Source organism: Sciurus carolinensis, chromosome 9 (genome assembly GCF_902686445.1).
Source record: "Sciurus carolinensis chromosome 9, mSciCar1.2, whole genome shotgun sequence".
NCBI classification, from domain to species: Eukaryota; Metazoa; Chordata; class Mammalia; order Rodentia; family Sciuridae; genus Sciurus; species Sciurus carolinensis.
The window spans coordinates 1,094,827-1,116,019 of NC_062221.1; the positions used below are offsets into that span (position 1 = coordinate 1,094,827).

A 21,193-nucleotide genomic window follows, 5' to 3' on the forward strand; every position below is an offset into this window, starting at 1 on the left:
AGCTCATTTAATAGTAGCGACTATTCTGATGTCACTGGTGTGTGGTGCTGTGATCGTGCGTGCGAGGCAGCACTCTACCGTGGAGCCACATGCCCAGCCCCTGATGTCACTTTTTGATTGCTATTAATTCTTTCATCTAATTATCCAGCCTGACCCTATAATCTGTCTATACTTTTGGTGATCCTCAGAAGGGGCAGGCTCACACCCTGCTTTCTCGAGGACCGTGTCTGCTGCTGGGGTGTCCCGTGCACGAGCTCAGTGACCGCAGACGAGGCCCTGCACCGTGTCCTTTCAGTGGGTACTCCAGGCATTCCCCAAAAGTCATGAATTGAAATGCTTGTCCCCACTGTGATGGCATTTGGAGGTGGGCTTTTGGGGACCATTCCTTTCCTTGTGACGGGAAAGCCCAGGGGAGGCGCCCACTGTCCTCCCACCCAGGGAGGATGCATGAGAGGGTGGTCGTCTGCAGCTCAGGAGGGGCCTGGAACCTGACCCTGCTGCCCCTCGATCTGATTTCCAGGCTCCAGGACTCGCGTAGCTAGAGCAGCTTCAGCTGAGTGAGACACTGCACGTGGGAGAAGCAGAAAGGACTGAGGTCCAGGAGGTCAAGCAGCTTGCCAAAGGGCAAACAGCCGGGCAGCCGAGGGCCGGGGCTGGCCCCAGACCGTCTGATGGAAGGCCACATCCTCTTCAGCACACTGGCCTCTGGGGTTGGGCCCTTGGCAGAGAATGGAGGGAAGGACATTTGATGGAGTCAAGACCTGGGCTCGCTTGCTGACTCCGTTTCCTGTTAGCTGGGAGACCTGAGTCCCTTACCATAACCCTGCGTGTGCTGCTGGGGTGGAATCCAGGGCCTGTGAATGCTAGACACACGCTCCACCACCGAGCTACCCGCCAGCACCGTCTTTCAGGCTTGGCGTCTGTTGGAAATGAGCAGGTTACAGTGAGACTGGGAGCAAACGAGGATGAAGGAGGATTATTTTGTCCTACCTCCTGACTCTTATTTTGTTATAGAATCTGCAAAACATCCTGAAATTACCTGGAGCCATGGAGTAGTCTCCAGAACTTTCTCTGATCACGTGCAGTTGGGGACTGGGTCATGCTTTCCATCTCTGATCAATGCCTTGGAGAATGGACTGTCCAGACTTGGAGTGTGAAGGTGTGTGTGGAGGAAATGGAACAAGGAATGATCAGGATAAAAACTGCTTGACTTGAAGTCACATCTACTTTTTAGTTGCCCATAATGTACTGCAGAGACATGTTTAAACAGCTCTAAGATGGCGGCTGGCGTTGAGCCAAGAGGTGGCGCATAATTAGTGTTAATACGCCCGATCTCTTATGACCTTTTGCCTAATTAGTTAATATCTCCTTTGTGCTAGTGGTCAACAGATGTTCCTCATTCTTTCTTGATTATTGGTACAGTGGGGCGTGCTTCAATTATACTAATCCTAAGCTGATTGGCTGCCTTAGGTATATAAGACATGCTCTTCACCTGGGTGGGGGTCGCAGGTTGCCACACCCCACACCCCGCACCTCTAAGAAGAAGCAGCAGAACTCTTAGAAATAGCTCCTCTGAAAGCGTAGGCTCTCTGAAAGTGTAACACCTCTAAAATTCAGCAAAGTGTCTCTTCCTTTAAGCAAAGTCTCTCTTCCTCTAAGCAAAGTTTCTCTTCCTCTAAGCAAAGTCTCTCTTCCTGTAAGCAAAGCCTCTCTTCCTGTAAGCAAAGTCTCTCTTCCTCTAAGCAAAGCCTCTTTTCCTCTAAGCAAAGCCTCTTTTCCTCTATAAACTAGCGAACAAGCAAATAAGCAAGGAAGTAGCCCAGATAAAGATAATAGAAGTAGTTTACTCCCAGTCCACCTCCGATAAATTCCTGCGGGATTTTTGCGGCAACAATGTACTTTCTAACATGCCTGGAGGAAAAATGCAGTGCATTTCATGATTTAAAAAATATTATTATTAGCCAGGTGTGGTGGCACACACCTGTCATCCCAGCAGCTTGGGAGGCTGAGGCAGGTGGACCTCGAGTTCAAAGCCAGCCTCAGCAACTTAGTGAGGTGCTAAGCAATTTAGTGAGACCCTGTCTCTAAATAAAAAGTACAAAATAGGTCTGGGAATGTGGCTCAGTGGTCAAGTGCCCCTGAGTTCAATCCCTGGTACAGAAAAAAAAAAAATTATTAGTAAAGTGTAACATTTGCTTCTGAATTCATAATTGGCATTCCATATCTACCAGTTATTTAAATATATCTATTAAAACAACTTAGACTATAAAAACTTTTTCTGAATTAACTTGTTCATTCATTTTTAATAAACTGGTAGTAAATTTATCAGTGAAATGGAAATTCTAACAATTTCACAATACATTTGTTTCTAGTTTACCAATGAACAGTGGGCTTTCCACTCAGTTGGCCTGTTCTGTAGTTCTATAGTAGTGTAATTTTCTAGGGCCTTTATTTGGGAGCAGAAATTCATTTTACTTTTTATCTTTCAAAATTTTTATTGGCAATGACTAATTCTCCTGCTTGAAATTAGAAACCTCCACATTTTCTACAATGAGCTGGCAGTACTTTTGTTAGTGGGAAAAGCTACCAGCGATGTGTACTCTAAAACATTTTGCTTGTCTATTCTGAGAGTTGTGTAGGCTAATCCACTAGAGGTGTTTTCTATGTCTCAGTCCCCACAGGGCCTTGCAAAACACACTGCTGCTGGGTTTACCTGGAAGAAAGCGTTTCTATTGCTTTGCCCATCAGTTACACTGAAGGGCATTTATGCTCACTGAAAAGACCATCACTTTGTCTGTACAAAAAAAGCACAAATTAAATCTACTATAGATGAACAAAATGATGATAAAATCATAATCCTGAGATCAGGAGACAGTGGTTCCATATCACTACTTTAAGCTTAAGAACATTAGCAACTTCTTTAACATTTACATCTGTAAAAACCTACCCAGTTAAAATGTTTCTTTCCCCTCAGTTAATGCAGTGTTACTGTATGACAACTTTATAGCCATATGTCAGAACAGACATACAGAAAAGCAGATTTTTCTATATAAAATTCAAGGCATACCCAATGCACTTTTGGTATAGATAGATGCTCAGCCTAAGACGTATCGTCATTATTTTTAATAATTAAGTCCTCAAATAAATAGAAGTGCTTTGAAATGTGACACTATTAGGCAGGTACAGGTGTGAGACTTTTTGACCTGTGATGTTCCCAGCCCGAGTCCGCCTTCAGCCGTCCAGCCCAGCAGACAGCCCCGCTCAGCCAGTGAGCCGCAGCCCGGGATGCGTGTCTCTCCTTGGGCGAAATCACCTGCACGAGGCCCGTTACCGTCAGGACTGGTAGCACGTGTGTGCCCGCGGAGGGCGGCACGCAGGCCTGACAGGACCTGGACACACAAGACCCTGCAGCAGCCCAGCCCGTCCTGGAGAGCGGCCGTTTCCCCTCAGGGTCACGCTGAGGGACCGCGGGAGGGCATCATGCTGCCTGCTGCAGCCCAGGGGAGGAGCAACCCCAAGGGCTGAAGTGCAGCTTCTGCAGAAGGCGCGTGGCTCCTGAGTCCTCACAAGGCTGAGATCTCCAGTCGGGCCACTGTGAGTCAGGGCTGTCCCTAAGTGCTCATCACTTAGGAAACCTTTTCACTTTTAATAAATTTAAAAGAGCAACATAATTCCCTTTATTATATGCAGCGTTGTTAACTTACGAAAGGTAAGTTTAATTCAAGACAACACACTGGCATGAAATGTGAAGTACTGGGTGAAAGATGATGTCCATTATTCTGCTAACCCAGTGAATCCCGACCTTGTGCGGCATCTCTGTGGTTCTGGCACCCTTAAAGTCGTTTTTAATGATGTACAAAATCAGATCTCAGTGAGGGCTTTGATACAATGAGCTGTGCAATACATTCCAGCTTAATCAATATTTGTTTCACTTAATGTAAACTAAAAATTCACTCAGCAATCACAAGGAAGCATCTGAAGGCAAAAACAACAAGGACGTGTAGCATCAATTGAGAGATGAGTCTAGCAACTTGTTTTTCACAAAGACAGCAATGGGGATTCCAAGAGTAGGAATTTTAAAATAATCCGCAATCTTCACTGTTAACCAGGTTCCTGGAGAGCAAGCTAACCAAAGGCTTTGTCAGAGGAGATGCTAAGTTTCAAACGGGGTAGGCTTAACCCCTCACGTTGCACATTAATGCCAAATTACGAATTGAGGATGTGCCCCAGACTGCATTGCTCCCTCCCTCGCAGAACAGAGCACTGAGCCGGGAGTCCAGGCGCTGTGGGTCCAGGTGCCCCGGCTGGGCTCTGCTTTCTGTGCTTCATGAGCCTGACGGAGCTGAGGGCACTGCTGACTGCCATCGCGGAGTCTGCAAGGCCCCCTCCCTCCCCAGAGCACAGGAAATGGCCAACACGGGATCCACACAACCTTGCCCGGCGCGGTGACTGCCCGCCAAAGCCACAGCCAGAGTTTGCAGCAGCCGCTGCGTGTCAGGCAGATGACCGCTCCTGCCCTCCCTGGGCCACGCTGAGCGTCCTGAGCCCCTCACACAGGTGCTGCAGGCAGCTGCGATCGATGGCGGTGGTCAGCTCTGGACTTGGTGGAGGTGGCAGGGCTGTCCCCTCCTCGCCCCTCCAGGGCAGCTCTGAGCGTCCGCTCCCTGCCCTCTGCCTTCCTGACAGTTCCGACCCGGGATGCTCTGACCGGGTCGGCTTCCCCCAGGATGTTTGGGACTTAGGACTCATAAAACAGCGTATTTCTTGGCACGTTCTAGTCATGTGGCACACTTATTTTGAGATTTCCCAATCGTGCCCCCCAAAAATCCCTTAACAAAACAATGGTACGGAAAAACAGAAAATAAATAAATGCAAAGTCAACATTTGAAAACAGCAAAAATCAAGGACAGCGCCACACTCCAGTTAAATGTTCTCCTTTATTCTGTCTCTGATTGTTGTGATTATGTCCTTCTTGGCACCTGAATTGTGACAGAGGGCAATTAGTTTTAGCGAGAGTGAAGAAAGGTAGGAAGGCGGCTTTAGTTTTCCCCACACCTGGCTGGAGGGGAAGTTCGTGCCGCCCTCCAGCCTGTGGAACAGCCTGCGGATCTTTATCAAGCTGGCCAGCAGCAGAAGGTCCTCTGCGCTCACGTGCCACAGCGCCGGGATCTCCTCGGGGCGGAGCACCTTCGGGACACAAGAAAGGCCCAGGGGTCAGCGCGGGGGTGGCGCTGCGACCCGAGTAAGGCTCGCGCGGGACCGGGGTGTTACTGGGGCGAACTGGGGCGGACTGGAAGGCCGGGGAGGCCTGAGACCCGCTGCACCTCGACCAGGCCACTCGGAAGGCCGCCCAGGCAGCCGGTGCACACCTTCCTGGAAGGTGCCCCGTGGGGGCTGTGCCCGCGCTAGGCGGAGGGCCGAGGGGGACACCTGACCAGAGAAGGCGGAACTGGGCGCCCAGACCCCCTTCCTTCCCTCGGTGCATCCCGCCTCTGGAGGCCAGGCCAATGCACCTCCCCAGGAGCCGAGGAGCCACATCCCTGCAGCAGGTGCGCCTCCCGTGCCCCACAGGAAGGCAGGCAGGAGGGAGGAGAGCATGCGCGGACAGGGTGGGGAGGTCTTCAACCTCCCGTCCACCTGCGGACCGCCACCGAGGCCACTCAGAGGTCACTACAAGGAGCGCTCTGGTTAAGATCTCCGCAGGGGTGATTGTAAGAAGTACTGGAAATGGAGAAGCAGCTGAGGCTCTGTCTGTGCGGACTCGTGGCTATGAACCCACTGATCCCAAACCCGCTCGCTCCCAGCTCCAGCCAGCAGGCATGAGAAGTGGGAGGGACCTGTCTCTGCCCTCCGCAGCAGGTGGAGGGACATGCAGGACAACAAGAATGAGCGACCTGCCTGTCAAGAAACCAGGGCTCCCGAGGAGGCCGGCGCTCGCCCGGGCTGTGCACCTGAGGGGGACTCCCGCAGGCAGCAGCTTCCCTCCGCTCAGATACATACAAGTGCTACATGTGTATCAAATGTGTATTTCCTGAGGGATTTGAGAGTATATTATGGTCAAGGAAAGAAACAGTTAGGGGGCTTAAAAGACCATAAAAATAGAATGTCTTAAAAGGCGTCTGCAGGGTGAAGGAAAGGACAGAGTCCAGCCACACACTGTTTGCAAGAGACACATGTAGCTCAAAACTACGTACTAGGGTTGAGAATCAGAGGATGAAAAAGCAATCGAGGGAAAGCTACCGGGAGGGGAGCTGCTGGACATGGAGGTCTTGAGCACCTTCCAGGGGCGGCAAGTTGGGGGCACTGTCCAGTGACGGTATTGCTGCTTCACGGTCAGCAGAGACAGAACCGCCGATGCAGGCCTGGCTTGGGCACGCTGCAGAGCAAGGGAGCGGCTGGGGGGACAGTCCACACGGACTCCAGCCCCAGAGCCTCAAAGTGCAGGGCAACTCCTGCAGAAAAACTGGAGAATTCAGTCATTTGCAGAGACTTCCATTCATTTCTTAGAAATAAAGCAGTGATACAAGAAGGGAGCACGGTGAGAGGACATCAGGAGGTCCATCCTTGGGGAGCTCACTCTCCAGGAGGAAAAGCAGCAGGGGGCAAGTAAGCCAGCCTGGGTCGGCCAGGCTGGGACAGAGCAAGTCCACAGGAAGCCCGGAGAAGGAAGTGGTCAGTGTGCGCGAAGGCCAAGGAGCTCGGGGTGTCTCCAAGGAGGTGGGCTGATGCTTGGTCTTGATCACAACCAGAGCCCAGGTCTCTGGCCAAGCCCAGGGCTTCCACCACAGCAGGGAGAGACACAGACACATCCTAAACCCAATCTCCAGCAGCACTGCTTAGTCACAGACACGCTGCGAGTGTTACTGGGATCCAAGTCTGGGCTAGCGGGATTTCAGGAGAGAAGAAGCAGTTAATAAGGCTGCTCCGTTCCCAAGAGACGCCCACTGTGGGTTCACTGGACTCCACGGTCCCGTGGGGACGGTGGATCATGCACGAGTGTGATCTATCACTCTTGTAGGTCGGAACGCTGAGACCATCTTCAGAGACGTGCCTACCTTCACTCTGGTTCCCATGCTGATTCTTGCCTGTTGTCCCATTGCTAGAAAGGTGATGGTGATCTTGTCTTGTTCTAAGATTCGAATTCCAACGTGATGATTCAAAGCCAGAAAGACAGGCTTGAATGAAACCAAGGGCGAGGCCGTGAGGGAACTTGACCAGGTCCAGACTCTTGTCCTGTTGCCAGCTTGATCTGAATACTGACCTCCCAAAAGGTTGATGCACACCCTGGGAGGAAACGAAAAGCCATCGCTGGTCACACTAGAGTCAGGGCTGGAATTGGCCCTGCCCCTTGCTGACCATGCCGTGCACTCTGCTTGCGGGTGGCGCGGCGGTGGGAGCAGCCACACTCGAACGGATGCCTCCACGGATGACCAGTGCTGGTCTGACGAGGGTCCCAAGGGGCAAGGGGTGGAGATGGAGCCGGGAGGATGGTCTAGAGAGCGGGTGCAGGAGAGGAGGCGCTTCCTGAAGGGCACAGCAAATGAAGACCAGGGGAAGGTCTGATCAGTGTGAGAAAGCTGGTTTCTCACAGTGCCCACCAACTAAGAGCCAGGTGTCCCTCTGGGGACGTCTGGTCAGGCTCAGGGAACGCCCAGAGATCTCTGCAGTGCCAAAAAACAGAGATGGGCTTCACCTCTCCAGTCTCAGAGTGCTGAGCCTCTCTGCCCTCTGCCATCAGCAGCGCCCACGTCTGACCACGTGCAGTCTCAGATCTGGTGGCACTGACTACCATGCCACTCTACTCAGTCACTTATTTTTTTCGAAACTCTTATGAATTGCCCATGAGGCCTCCAAAGGGGCAAGGCAACTAACCTGTCATTCCCACAGCACTTACTGGGGTAATCTAGTGCCTAGCACACATTAAAAATGGAGGCAATTCTCATTTTTGATCTGGAAAGGGGGAGATTTAGTTTTATCTTGAAATGGGAGTGAAAATAATATCCAGCTGGTAATATCTGGATAAATCAGTCCTTTTATTTCTTAGCAAACATTCTTTGAGTCTGTACTCTGAACGGATATGTATAATGGCAAAGATTCAGGATGTGCCTTGGAGGAACCTCAGGTAGGCAGGCCAAGCGCACAGAGGACCAGGCCTCACACAAGGGAGCCAGCTGGCGGGCTGGGGCTCCGCGCACTGCAGGGCCAGCTGAGGTGGTGCCGATTACTAGAGCACTCCACCAAATGTCACAGACTGTCGATCAGAGCCTCGGGGTGAGCAGACGTTTCCCAGCCGGCCTGGTGGGGATGGACGGGCTGCTCTGTGCACCGGAAACACACGGCTCCTCACGCTCGAACCTCCCCAAGCACCGGCAGCGTCTGTACTTTGCCAGTTACAGGCAGAGCCTCCCAGAGGAGATCGTCATGCCTCTGAATGATTTCAGGAGAATAGTTCTCTCTGAAAAGCTCAGGCTGTTTCAGTTGTATCTGAAGTTAGAGCCCAGATTTCACTGTGTCAGCTAAACGAAGCACTCTGGTGTCAGGGTCAGGGTCCTGGCCCTTCAGGGAACCGCCCGCATGTCCCTCTGGGTGGCTGTGCTGTAAGAAGCACCCGGTGAGCAGCGGCAGTGCCCGCAGCGACTGTCCGCTGACCAGCCGCTTCCACAGATGGGCAGCACGCCACCCTCAGGCACGGGCGCCCAGGATGCCCAGGTTCCCTCCCCAGTCTCTAGGGTGACCACACCGTGTCGTTCCTGTGTTCATGTCTTGGTAGAAAGAATAGGACGAGCTCGGTTTCTGATAGTTGGTGGGATTTTCCTAAGAAGCATATGGAAGAGCATAAACCAAAAAAAGGTCTGTGCTGAACACTGTCATCAAAAGACCACTAACTGAGATCACTGTAAAAAGTCACAGAATCAACCAAACAACTGCAGATCCAAAATGATGACAGAAGGAACCCAGAAGCCTACCAGACGTTTCCATTGGGGTGGTAGCAGGAGCTTCTGCCCGAGGAATCCAGCAGCGCCAGGATGGCAGGGTTCGTGGGTACGTCTTCTTGGATGATACAAGTGGAACCATTGGTCTTGTTAGGCACTTGGATGATGGCTAGATTTCCAGATGGATAGCTGAGCTCAGATAAGGTCATGTGAGTTGTTCTGATGGTCTGTGGCCACTCTGGGAATAAGTTCAGTTTATGAAAGAGCTGTTTAAAATGATAAAGCATTCTGACATGGGAGTTACTGTTAGTACCAAAGGATTTTATGCCTTTTATGTGGATCAAAATAGTTACGCGGTGTAGAATTCCTCAACAAATCCCTAGCCAACAGAATATATATGTAAATTTATGCACCATGGTGAAATGGCGCTTAATCCAGGAATGCAAGGTTGGTTTAACATCTGAATAATCAATTAATGTAATATACATTAATAGAAAAAGAGCAAAATACACACAAGCATCTCACTAGGCACAGGAAAATAGAGTCAACGAACTGCAACACATTTTCATGATAACAAGACTCAACCGTCTTCAAATAGTAGGGAACATCTTCCACCTGATAAAGGCATCTACAGAAACACTCCAGCTGAAGTCGTGCTTAATCGTGAGTGCTGCATGCTCTCCCTAAGACCAGAGTTAACACGGACTCTGCTCACGCTTCTCCACTCAGTGTTGCACCAGAGGGTCTGGTCATGGAAAGTTTGGAAGGGAAAAGAAATGAAAGGCATCCAGATTAGAAAGGGAAGTAAACTGTGTTTGCAGATGACATAACCTTGTATATAGAAAACCCTAAAAGTATCAGCAGTAATAAAGGAGTTCAGTGGAATCATAGGCTGCCAGATCAATACAGGAAAATAGCTGCATTTCTGTACATGAGCAGTGAACATTCTGAAAGTGGAATAAACCATTCCATCTACAGTGGCATCAAAGGGTGAGACATGCTGAGGACAGTTCACTAAGTGTGAATGCTGGGTCCACATCCAGGTCAATCAGAAGTCCAGAGATGAAGAGAACACAAGATTGATGCTGAATCATTCTGGAAATCAGTCACAGTCCTCAAGAGAGTTGAGAAGAATTAAAGTCAGGGCATTAAATGACAATAATAAGTATCGGGTAAGTTGTTTAAAATGTAATGGTATAATTAAACAAAACCTACTCTCACAGGACCTACGGGACTAAGACTTCATTATGATGGAATCATTTTCATGCTATGAAAGTAATTTTTCTGGTTTATCATTGGGATTTGGCTAAACATTTGGGAAACTATGACTAAAAATGATTATCTTTTATAAAGGGAGACTCCTTATTCATGAAAAAGTCCTCATTAAAAAGAAAACCTTCCTAGAGATAACAAGCAGCTTTTATGTCAAAAAATAACCAGAGGCCGGGCCATCAGGCTGGCAGGCCAAGTGATCAACAGCTTGGTGTTCCCTGGAACGGACACTGGATCTGGACGTTAAAAATAACATGAGGGCTGGGAGACAGCTCAGCCGGTAGAGGGCTCGCCTTGCAAGCACGAGGCCTGGGTTCCATCCCCAGCACCAAACCAAACAAAACAAAACACGAACTCACAGGTGTGTCACCACACACGTGTTCTGGGCAGCAGGACCCGTCCAGGCTCTAAGTAGGAGGCTGAGATTTGGAGGCCAGTTCATTTACCCCGAGGAGTAAATTCAAAGGGGTGAGTGGCAGGTGTGTGCCACAGCTGACCCGTCGCCGTGGCGCAGGACACCAAGGTGGGCACACTGACACACGGTGGGCACACACAGTGGGCACGCACAGTGAAGTGCTGCCTGGTCCTGGAAGGGGCCTCGGGCCTCGACCTTTCTTGCATAGTATATATTCATGACGTTATTTATGGCAGTTTCACCAAGTAAAGGTGCCAGTTATGGAATACAGTAGTTGAATGACTTATTTTAAAGAACTATATACATGTGTATAAGCAGAATAAAAGTATAGAAAGTTGTCTCTAATGTCGCCAGTTTTTTCTGCGTTGTGGATATGGGGGGTAATATTTTTTCTCTATACTTTTCAGTGTTTATCTTTCTTTTTTTGAAAATGAAATAGAAATCACTTGTTGATGCTCTAAGATTTCATCTCACTCTAATTAGAATGGCAGTTATCAAGAATACAAGCAATAATAAGTGTTAGTGAGGATGTGGGGAAAATTTTCACTCATACTTTGCTGGTGGGACTGCAGATGGTGCAGCTACTCTGGAAAGCAGTGTGGAGATTCCTCAGAAAACCTGGAACAGAACCACCATTTGACCCAGCTATCCCACTCTTTGGTTTAAACCCAAAGGACTTAAAATCAGCATACTACAGTGACACAGCCACGCCAATGTTTATAGAAGCTCAATTCACAATAGTGAAACAATGGAACCAATCTAGATACCCTTCAACAGATGAATGGATAAAGAAACTGTGGTACATACACACAATGGAATATTACTCAGCCTTAAAGAAGAATGAAATGAATGGAACTGGAGAATACCATGCTAAGTGATGTAAGCCAATCTCAAAAACCCAAAAGCTGAATGTGTTCTCTGATAAGCGGATGCTGATCCATAGTGGGGGGTGGGCAGGGAAGAATGAAGGAATTTTGGCTTTTTTTTTTTTTTTTTTAAATCTTGACTTTGCTCTTTTTTTTTTTTTTTTTTTAGGGTAATGATGTTTATTATATTTTTCCCCTCCCCCCCACCCCTCCCACCCCTCCCACCCCTCCCACCCCTCTTTTCCCTCTACACAGTCCTTCTTTCCTTCATTCTTACTGCTCTCCTTAGCCTAACTCTAAACCTAACCCTAAACCTAATGCTAGCCCCTCCCACCCCCCATTATATGTCCTCATCCGCTTATCAGCGAGATCATTTGTCCTTTAGTTTTTTGAGATTGGCTTATCTCACTTAGCATGATATTCTCCAATTTCGACCATTTGCCTACAAATGCCATAATTTTATCATTCTTCATTGCGGAGTAATATTCCATTGTATAAATATGCCACAGTTTCTTTATCCATTCATCAACTGAAGGGCATCTAGGTTGGTTCCACAATCTGGCTATGGTGAATTGAGCAGCAATGAACATTGATGTGGCTGTATCTCTGTAGTATGCTGATTTTAAGTCCTTTGGGTATAGGCCAAGGAGTGGGATAGCTGGGTCAAATGGTGTTTCCATTCCAAGCTTTCTGAGGAATCTCCACACTGCTTTCCAGAGTGGTTGCACTAATTTGCAACCCCACCAGCAATGTATGAGTGTTCCTTTTTCACCACATCCTCGCCAACACCTATTGGAATTTTGGCTTGTACAGAGGGGAATGAAGGGAGGGATGGGGTGGATGGGGAGGGGAAGGATGTTAGATTGTGAAACAGACATTATTACCTTATATACATGTATGAAAAGAATTCAAAGAATCCTTTAAAAAATCACTGTCAAAGTTAATGAAAATGAATGAATGAATGAATGAATGAATGAATGAATGAATGAATGAAATAGCAATGGCTTGTGGAAGGAAAGGATACAATATCTGTGTGCTCCCGTCTGGAAACGAAGTCAGGAATTTGCCCCCATGTTTGTAGTGCTTCTCCAGGAGCTCGTCACTCACCACCTGCACCCCAGGAGAGAAGGGAGGCCCGTGGTCAGTGGCTCAGGTAGAAACGGCCTCAGCTAGGGCAGGTGCGGAGGCGTCCCAGCCCTTATTATTATTATTATTCATTCATTTATTTTGAGACAGGGTCTCTCTAAATTACTCCCTGAGTTGCTGAGGCTGACTTTGAGCTTGTGATCCTCCTGCCTCAGCCTCCTGAGCGGTGCCCCTGTGCCCTGCGCTGGGCATGTCTTCTGGTATCCAGAGGTGAGACTGACGGACCCGGGTCCTGGAGAGTGCCAGGGTGATCTCCCGAGGCTCAGGCTTCACTTTTGCCAGTATGATTTTATGTGCTGGCCCCTAACTGTGGTTTCAGGTTCCATTTCTTAGTGGAGAATGAGGCTGAGCACCTTTTCATATGCTAATTGGTCACCTGTGTTTTCTCCTTTCAGAAGGGTTCAAGGTTTTGTTTTTTGAGCCCATTTTTCTGTAAGATTGACCTTTTTCATGTTGATTTTGACGCTCAGGACATAAGAAGTTCGTTCTCATATGCAATTCGGATGCCCCTCCGATCTGGGCTTGTCTTCAGTTCCAGAGTGTCGGATCCTCTGGAGCCTGCTTTTGGGTCATGGAGCGCTTCTCCAGTGTTTAAAAACTCCTGTAGCTTGCACTTCAGTGTGGGTCTGGAATCCTCCTGAAATTGGCTTTTACACGTGGGTGAGGTCGTAGTTCTGATCCATGAGTAAAACCCAGGGATCCGAGGTGGCCCCAGACCTGCAGAAGGAAAGACGATCCTTCCTGCACCTCACTGAGCAACAGTGCGCTCTGCGAGCTGCTCTCCGGTGGTGGGTCTTGGCATAGGGTAGAGAGCGCTCTCCTCCCGTGGTCCTGAAGGGGGTCCTGGCAGCTCCAGCCTTTCACATTAACACAGTCTTACAATCAAGTCACCAAGACTGCCCTCCCCAATGTACACTAACCCGCCACCGTATTAGAATTCGTCTGAGATTGCATTGCGTCACTGAGGGAAGACCCGGACCAGGAGGGCAGACTTGTTAGACGGGTCGTTCAAATGTTCTGTAGCGTCACTTCTGAACCGAGGATTCAGGACATGACCCAGCCAGTCTCTGCATCCTGGAAGTCACCCAAGTACAGAATCAAAGTATTTGGGGAAAAATGTGTCCGTACTGGACACATGCCGACCTTGTCCCTTGTTGTTCCTGCTGACTGATGTAGTAAGAACCCGTCTACGCAGCTTTTACATTGCATTAGGCATCAGAAGCAACCTAGAGAGTCAGCGTTCACAGGAGGATGTGTGTTCCAGGCAACTGTGACTGAGCACCTCCAATCTGAAATTTGAAATCTGAAATGCTCCAAAGTTTGAAGCTTTCTGAGCACCAACGTTATGCCACCAGAGGAAAATCCCATGCCCATGCCTGACTTCAGGTGGTGGGTCACAGTCAAAATGCAGGCTCACTGAGAATATCACAGAAAATCACCTTTAGCTATTGTGGAGGAAGTCTATATAAAAACACATGAATTTCATGTTTAGATGTGGGCCCGACGCCCACGGTATCTCATTATATATATGAAAATATTCCAAAATTAAAAAAAAAAAAAAACCAAACCTGAAACGTTTCTGGCCCCAAACATTTCCGATACGGGATGTTCAACCTGCACCATGTGGCGAAGGACTTCAGCATCCAGAGTTTGCTCTCTGCGGGGCCTGGGGCGTGTCCCCACGAACACTGAGGGTCGCCTCTGATGGCACTGACCTTCTTCCAGGTCACTCCACGTCTGGCCTTCTGTTCCTCAGGCCTGCGAGAGACCCCGCGCCACCGGTGCGGCCTCACCAGCAGCCTGCAGCCTCCTTGTCTGCCACGTCCCCTTTGCCCTCATTTCTCTGCAGTCTCAGACCATCTAACCCACAGCACAGCCTCCAGAGAGCCTCCATGAGGGGCTGCTGGGTCTGTTTCTGCCAGAAAACGTCCTTCTGGTCTATTGGGAACCACCTTAGCTGGATATGAAATTCCAGGCTGGCCGCTGTTTTCTCGCACACGCTGGCCTCGCTCCACTGTCCTCTCACTGCCATTGCTGCTCCTGGGAGGTCACCTGCCAGTCTCTTCTCCCTTAACTGTGAATGCAACTTAGTTTTTTCCTCTACTGATTTTAAGATTTTCTTTACAGTAATGTGTCTGGGTTTTTATTTGTTTGATTTTGTTTTTTTATGCTGCTTGGGATTCACTGGGCTCCTTAAATCTGTGGATTGGTCTCTTTTTGTATCAGTTCTGAAAAATTACCATCCATCATTTCTTTAAATATTACCTCTGCATAATTATCATTTTCCTACTCTCTAAGGCATCTTGATAAATATAATTTGAACCTTTCATTTTACTTTTTGCATCATACACTCTTTTTTGTCCTTATGGTGAATTTTGATTTTTTTCTTTTTACCTCTGTTTTATCCATTAGTTCTTTTTTAGTTGGGTCTACCTGTTTTTTTAACTCATAAGCCTCCATTTCGGTCTTTTTTTTTTTCACTGATTTCTTCTGTGTCACTGCACAGTTTTCTCCTCCCTCCGCGTCTTTCATCTGATCTTTCATTGTCATGAACACAGGAAGTTGCTTGATTTCTAAATCTTTGTGGTTCTCTTATTGAATGCTGTTCCTCTTGGATTTTGAGTTTTGCTGTGAAGTTTCTTTTGTTCTTGGTTACTTTTCACTGTATACTGGTAACTGAACTTGAAAAATATCCTGTGGGAGGAATGTGAAGGTTGAAGGAATCACCTGCCTCCAGGCAGGATTCGGATGTGCTTTCCTGAGCTTATTGACACCCCTGGAGTTCCACATCATTCAAGAGAAACAAACTTGCTCTCAGTAATTTAATCTCTGAGAATTTATTCTGAGGAACTCTACTGATATACAAATACACACAAAGCTATTCAAAGTGATGTTACTTATAATAGCAAATAAAAGGTTAATAACATCTATGTCTAATAACAGGATGGTTAAATTGCTGTATGAAAAATCACAGAGTCCCAGTGGCTCAGGAGGCCAAGGCAGGAGGACTGCAAGTTCAAAGCCAGCCTCAGCAACTCAGCAAGGTCCTAAGCAACTTAGCAAGAATAAATAAAACATAAAAACAAAATAAGAAACATCTCAAAATAAGACACAATGGCTGGGGATGTGGTTCAGTGGTTAATAGCCAATGGGTTCAATCTCTGGTACCAAAAAAAGAAGAATCACTTAGCTTTGCAAATGATGTTTGTGTCACCTACATAATGGAAAAATGTTCTTACAATTAAGGTTAAAGAGATGAAGACTGAGTATATGATACAATTACAATCATGTTAACAAAAACCTATGAAAGGAAAGAAAAGTCTGGCTGGAGTAAGAAGCTCTGCCCTGCCCTGCAGTGGCCGGGTCGCCTCAGGCCTGGGGGAGGCTGCCCTTAATCGTACTTGAGGCTATCTGGTTGGTGCACGTGGTGCAGCACAAGCCTCAGAAATATTGGAATACTGATCACCATTTGGAGGAGTGGTCTGCAGGCCTGGCGATTTTCTCCCTCTCTTTTTAATTTTCCAAGGGTTCTAATTTTCTTTAATGTACAACCCTCACATTTTAAGATAAAAAAGCTTTATCTAAAAAATTTGGAGACATTGTTTTAAAGTCTAGCGGAAGTTGAAATGCCAAACCAACAGTTAAATGTGTCATGCAGCCAAGCTTCAAAAGTGCTTTTATAATTTTAGGTAAAACTAATTTTTTAAATAGAAAAAAAAATACAAGATAATTACCTTTCCACATGCTTTCCTAGAATCACAACAAAGAATGGATATATTGCTGTGTGTTAGATAAAAATCAAACAGTGGCTCTTCAGTCTGCTTTGGTTTTGGAACATCCACAGAAAGTTGATAAGAAATTGTTTTTAAGCGCTTTGAATCTAAGGGGAGAAGAAACACATGAAAGTAATTACATATTTTAAATTTTCTAAAACCATTCTTCTAAAATAAAATTCCAATCCCATTACAAGTAACATTGATTTATTAGACTTTTTTTCTTTAAAGAAGGAAAATGAGGGCCTTCATTAATTAAGTCAGTCAGGGAGCATTTTAGTTAAAAAAAAAAAAAAAAGAAAAGTATTTCTTTGTTAAAAAAAGAAAAACATGAAGTGGAATTTTCTGGTCCTTATTTCAGTAAGAAAGAGTTGGGGATCAAGAAACTTCATGCAGAATTATTCAATTACAGAAGCATAAAGAAGAGGCATCTTCCCTGGTGCCTGTCAATGGTTCTGAGTGACAGGAGGCTCGATGCCCAGGGAGGTGAGGAAGCCACCCCAGCCGGGGCCTGGAGGGGTCAGGGGTCCGGGCCGAGGGCAGCGCCCACAGGGGTCACCGAGCTTCCGGCCACTGACAGCGAGACGCAGACCGGGTCCCCCGAGTCGGGGCCAGACGCAGGCTCTCTGCACCCCGCACCCTCGGAGCCAGCGTCCTCGCTGTCCTCCTGGACCCAGCCTCCCGCGGCGCCCAGCAGGCCCGGACGCGCCGCCGACTCACCTTCTTCGAAGATATTCGTCTGCTCGGTTCTGGCCATTATCGCCAAGTGCCTGGCCGCCATCCGCTCCTGCTTCCTAGGAGAGAGCGCGCCGCGTGTGCGCGGACGTGGCGGCTGCTGGGCAGCACCGCCCTCCCCGCCGTCCTCCCTCCCTCCCGGTCGTCCTCCCTCCCTCCCGGCCGTCCTCCCTCCCTGCCGGCCGTCCTCTCTCCCTCCCTCCCTCCCAGCCGTCCTCCCTCCTGGCCGTCCTCCCTCCCTCCCAGCCGTCCTCCCTCCCTCCCGGTCATCCTCCCTCCCTCCCGGCCGTCCTCCTGCCGGCCGTCCTCCCTCCCGGATGTCCTCCCTCGCCCGCCCGCCGGCGGCTTCTCCAGACAGCAGCTTGCACTGCCCTCCCAGCGGGCCCGTCCAGTCCGACGTCACGTCAGCCAGCTCACTGGCCTCCCGCGCCACCCGCCAGGAAGGACCATGGCAGGTCTCCTCTGGCCGAGTCCGACTTCGGCGCGGGAAGCGCATCTTGGAAGCCCCGCGTCGGGAAGGCCAGGCCAGCGCGGCGTCCACCTGAGCCCCAGCACCCGGCCGCCTTACCTGCGCTGCGCCTTCTCCTTGGCCTTGAGGCGCTCGGCCTCGGGGCCGTGGGCTGCGTGCGGCTCGATCCTGATCAGCTCGGACGCGGAGCCCTTGACCTCCTGACTCTCCTCGTAGATGTAGTCGATGAGATTTTGGAAATGGAGACAACAGGGGGTCTGGAAGGCAGGGAGGGCGTGTTCCTCTCCCCAGCCCTGGAGGGCGGAGCCGGGCTCGCTGGCCGCCGGGCACCCTCCTTTTCTACCAAAGACCCAGCACGCATGGCCAGTAGGGGCTGCTCGCCCACTGGCCGCACAGCTCGCCTGCCCTGAAACCCACCGGCAGCAGTCACCTGCCCTGCCCAACCCTGGAGGCCTCTGCTCTCTGCCGCCTCCCTGGTTGTCGCTGCCCGTGTGTGGGAGCGTCAGCCCGTGGTGCCCCGCCATCGCCAAGACGTTTCAGGGCCCCTTATTCCTTTTTCTGCCCAAATAACATTCCATTGGATGGATAAGCCACACTTTGTTTATTCTTTCATCAGCTGACAGACAGTTGGGTTGCTTCTTGTTTTTGACTATTAAGAATCATGCCTTTGCTGAGAAACAGCTTTTTAGTTTGAATCCATCCCATTTATTGATTCTTGCTTTGATTTCTTGCACTATGGGAGTCTTGTTAAGGAAGTCTGGCCCTAAGCCAATGTGATGGAGATTGGGCCTACTTTTTCTTCTATGTGGTGCAGGGTCTCAGGTCTAATTCCTAGATCCTTGATCCATTTTGAGTTGAGTTTTGTGCAGGGTGAGAGATAGGGGTTTGATTTCATTTTACTGCATATGGATTTCCAGTTTTCCCAGCACCATTTGTTGAAGAGGCTGTTTTTCTCCATTGTATGTTTCTGGCACCTTTGTCTAGTATGATGATCAGCAAAGGGAACCATCAATAATGTAAAAAGAGAGACTACAGAGTGGGAGAAAATCTTTTTCCACACACACTTCAGACAGAGCACTAATCTCCAAAATTTATAAAGAACTTAAAAACCTTTATACCAAAAATGCAAAGAACCCAATCAATAAATGGCCTAAGGAACTGGGCAGACACTTCACAGAAGAAGCTATACAGGTGATCAACAAATACATGAAAAAGTGCTCATCATCTCTAGTAATTAGAGAAATGCAAATCAAAACTACCCTAAGAGTTCATCTAATTCCAATTAGAATGGCTATTATCAAAAATACAAGCAATAATAAGTGTTGGTGAGAATGCGGGGGAAAAGGCACACTTATACATTGCTGGTGGGGTTGCAAATTGGTGCAGCCACTCTGGAAAGCAATATGGAGATTCCTCAGAAAGCTTGGAATGGAACCCCCTTTTGATCCAGCTCTCCCACTTCTTGGTTTATACCCAAAGGACTTAAAATCAGCATACTACAGAGATACAGCCACATCAATGTTTATAGCTGTTCAATTCACAATAGCCAGATTGTGGAACCAACCTAGATGCCCTTCAATAGAGGAACAGATAAAGAACCTGTGCTATATATACACAATGGAATATTATTCAGCCATAAAGAATAACATTATGGCATTTGCAGGTAAATGGATGAAGTTGGGGAATATGCTAAGTGAAATAAGCCAAGCCCAAAAAACAAAGGGCCAAATGTTTTCTGTGGCCAGTGGATGATGACACATAAGGGCAGGGGGGAGGGGAGTGGGGAGGGCAGGCAGTAAGAATGGAGGAACTTTGGATTGTGTAGAGGGAAATGGGGAGGGAGAGGGTAGGGGAAGGAAAGATGGTGGACTGAGACAGACATCATTACCCTATGTACACGTATGATCACATGAAGAGTGTGAATCTACATCATGCACAACCACAGAAATGAAAAGTTGTACCCCACTTGTGTACAATGAATCAAAATTCAGTCTGTAGGGCTGGGGAGATAGCTCAGTTGGTAGAGTGCTTGCCTTGTAAGCATAAGGCCCTGGGTTCAATCCCCAGCACCACAAAAAAAAAAAAAAAAATTCAGTCTGTAAAAATAAAAAAAATTAAAAATGTATAAATGTGAGAAAATAAAATAACATGCAACATCTCGAAAAAAAATCATGCCCACTAGGTGCAGTGTAATCGCAGCTACTCAGGAGGCTGAGTCAGGAGAATCTCAAGTTCCAGGCCAGCCTCCACAACTTAGCAGGACTTGTCTTAAAATAAAAAACCAGGAGGCTTGGATGTGGCTCGGTGCAGAGCACTTGCCTAGGATTGTGCTCTGGACGCTGGTGCACAGGTTTCAGTGTGGACACCAGCTGTCCGTTTTCTTAGGCGTGAACGTAGGAGAGGATTTGCCGGCTCCTGTGGTGACTGTACACTCAGGTCCTCAAGGAACCGCCAGACTGGTTTCTAACAGGCTGCACCACTGGCCACCGCAGTGGATGGGGTCTAACTCCCAGGTCAGCCAACGGTCTCCCTGGTGAAGGGCAAGGGCGTGCCATCGTGCTGAGATCTGGCTCCCCAACAGCTAAGGCCCCTGCACGGGGACGACGCAGAGGACAGAGGGGAGGACTAGGAACGTGACGCCGTCTCCCCGGCCTGGCCCTCCTAGAACTCACCTGTCCTTCTGGGCCCAAGGAGACGTGGTCAGAGCAAATGTCCACGCGCGAATAAAACGAGTGGAGGTCACTTCCACAAAATTCACACTTGGGCGAGAGATCCTCCTCTTCCTCCTGCAGAGAGAGGGGCCCGGGCTCAGAGTGCAGGAGCGCCCTGGGCAGGCCCAGCGGGCAGCAGCCGCAGGAGCACTGTGTGCTTGTGCACTATCCCCAGAACGCAGCCCACCCGGGCTCCCAGAGAGACTCGCGGGGGCACTTCCCAGGGGCTGAGGTGCCACAGGCAAGCACAGAGCCAGCGAGAGTGTTCCAAAGTGTGACATGGCTCCTACTTAGGGGCCGGCAAGGATGGGAGCCGGGCGCATCTTGAGGGTCACTGTGCGGTTGACCCCAGCAGAGCTGGCACCTCAGGAGTTGCACAGGTCCTTGGTGCGCCTCCCCAGAGTAAGAGAAGGTTTCCAGGAATGACCGTGGCCCCGAGGCCCTCGCAGGGCTGGGAGAGCGCAGGTGCGAGTGCACCCTGCAGGCACGGCCCACGCACTCGGCTCTGTGGGAATGTGTCAGGTATCCCGACAACGTGGACTTCACTGCTGGGCCACTGGTCGGAGCGAGGGAGCGGACAGCAGAGGCAGCACTCAGGAGGGACGGTGGGGCTCTGGGGGCTCCACGGGCCGCGGAGGCTCTCGGGCAGGCACCTACGTGGGCCCTGAAAGCCGCCCTCCGAGATGGCAAGAACGCGCAGGCTGGCGCTGCAGGGACAGGGCTCCACCGGCCCCGGGAAGCCCCGCGTCTCCAGCCACAGCACAGCCCGCACCCCACCTGCCAAAGGCAGCGTCAGAGGTCAGGCCTGCGAGAGAGGCTGCGAAGACTCGGGGGCAGCCCACCACCCAGCAGGGCAGAGGGAGCCAGGCCAGG

General features: G+C 49.3%; 1 protein-coding gene across 1 annotated transcript in view; it reads right to left on the reverse strand.

Annotated features, from left to right (window-relative positions):
* Nucleotides 1-3,657: 3,657 nt before the first annotated feature.
* Erich6 (glutamate rich 6) overlaps nt 3,658-21,193 on the reverse strand; it is a 45,847-nt gene continuing 28,311 nt past the window's right edge. The window contains exons 7-14 of the mRNA XM_047565209.1: nt 20,282-20,395; nt 17,709-17,866; nt 17,126-17,199; nt 16,367-16,512; nt 12,511-12,596; nt 8,967-9,122; nt 7,056-7,284; nt 3,658-5,187 (exon numbers count right to left, since the gene is read on the reverse strand). Coding sequence (XP_047421165.1) covers nt 4,924-5,187; nt 7,056-7,284; nt 8,967-9,122; nt 12,511-12,596; nt 16,367-16,512; nt 17,126-17,199; nt 17,709-17,866; nt 20,282-20,395 — 1,227 coding nt within the window. The 3' untranslated portion in view covers nt 3,658-4,923. The remainder of the gene's footprint in view (nt 5,188-7,055; nt 7,285-8,966; nt 9,123-12,510; nt 12,597-16,366; nt 16,513-17,125; nt 17,200-17,708; nt 17,867-20,281; nt 20,396-21,193) is intronic.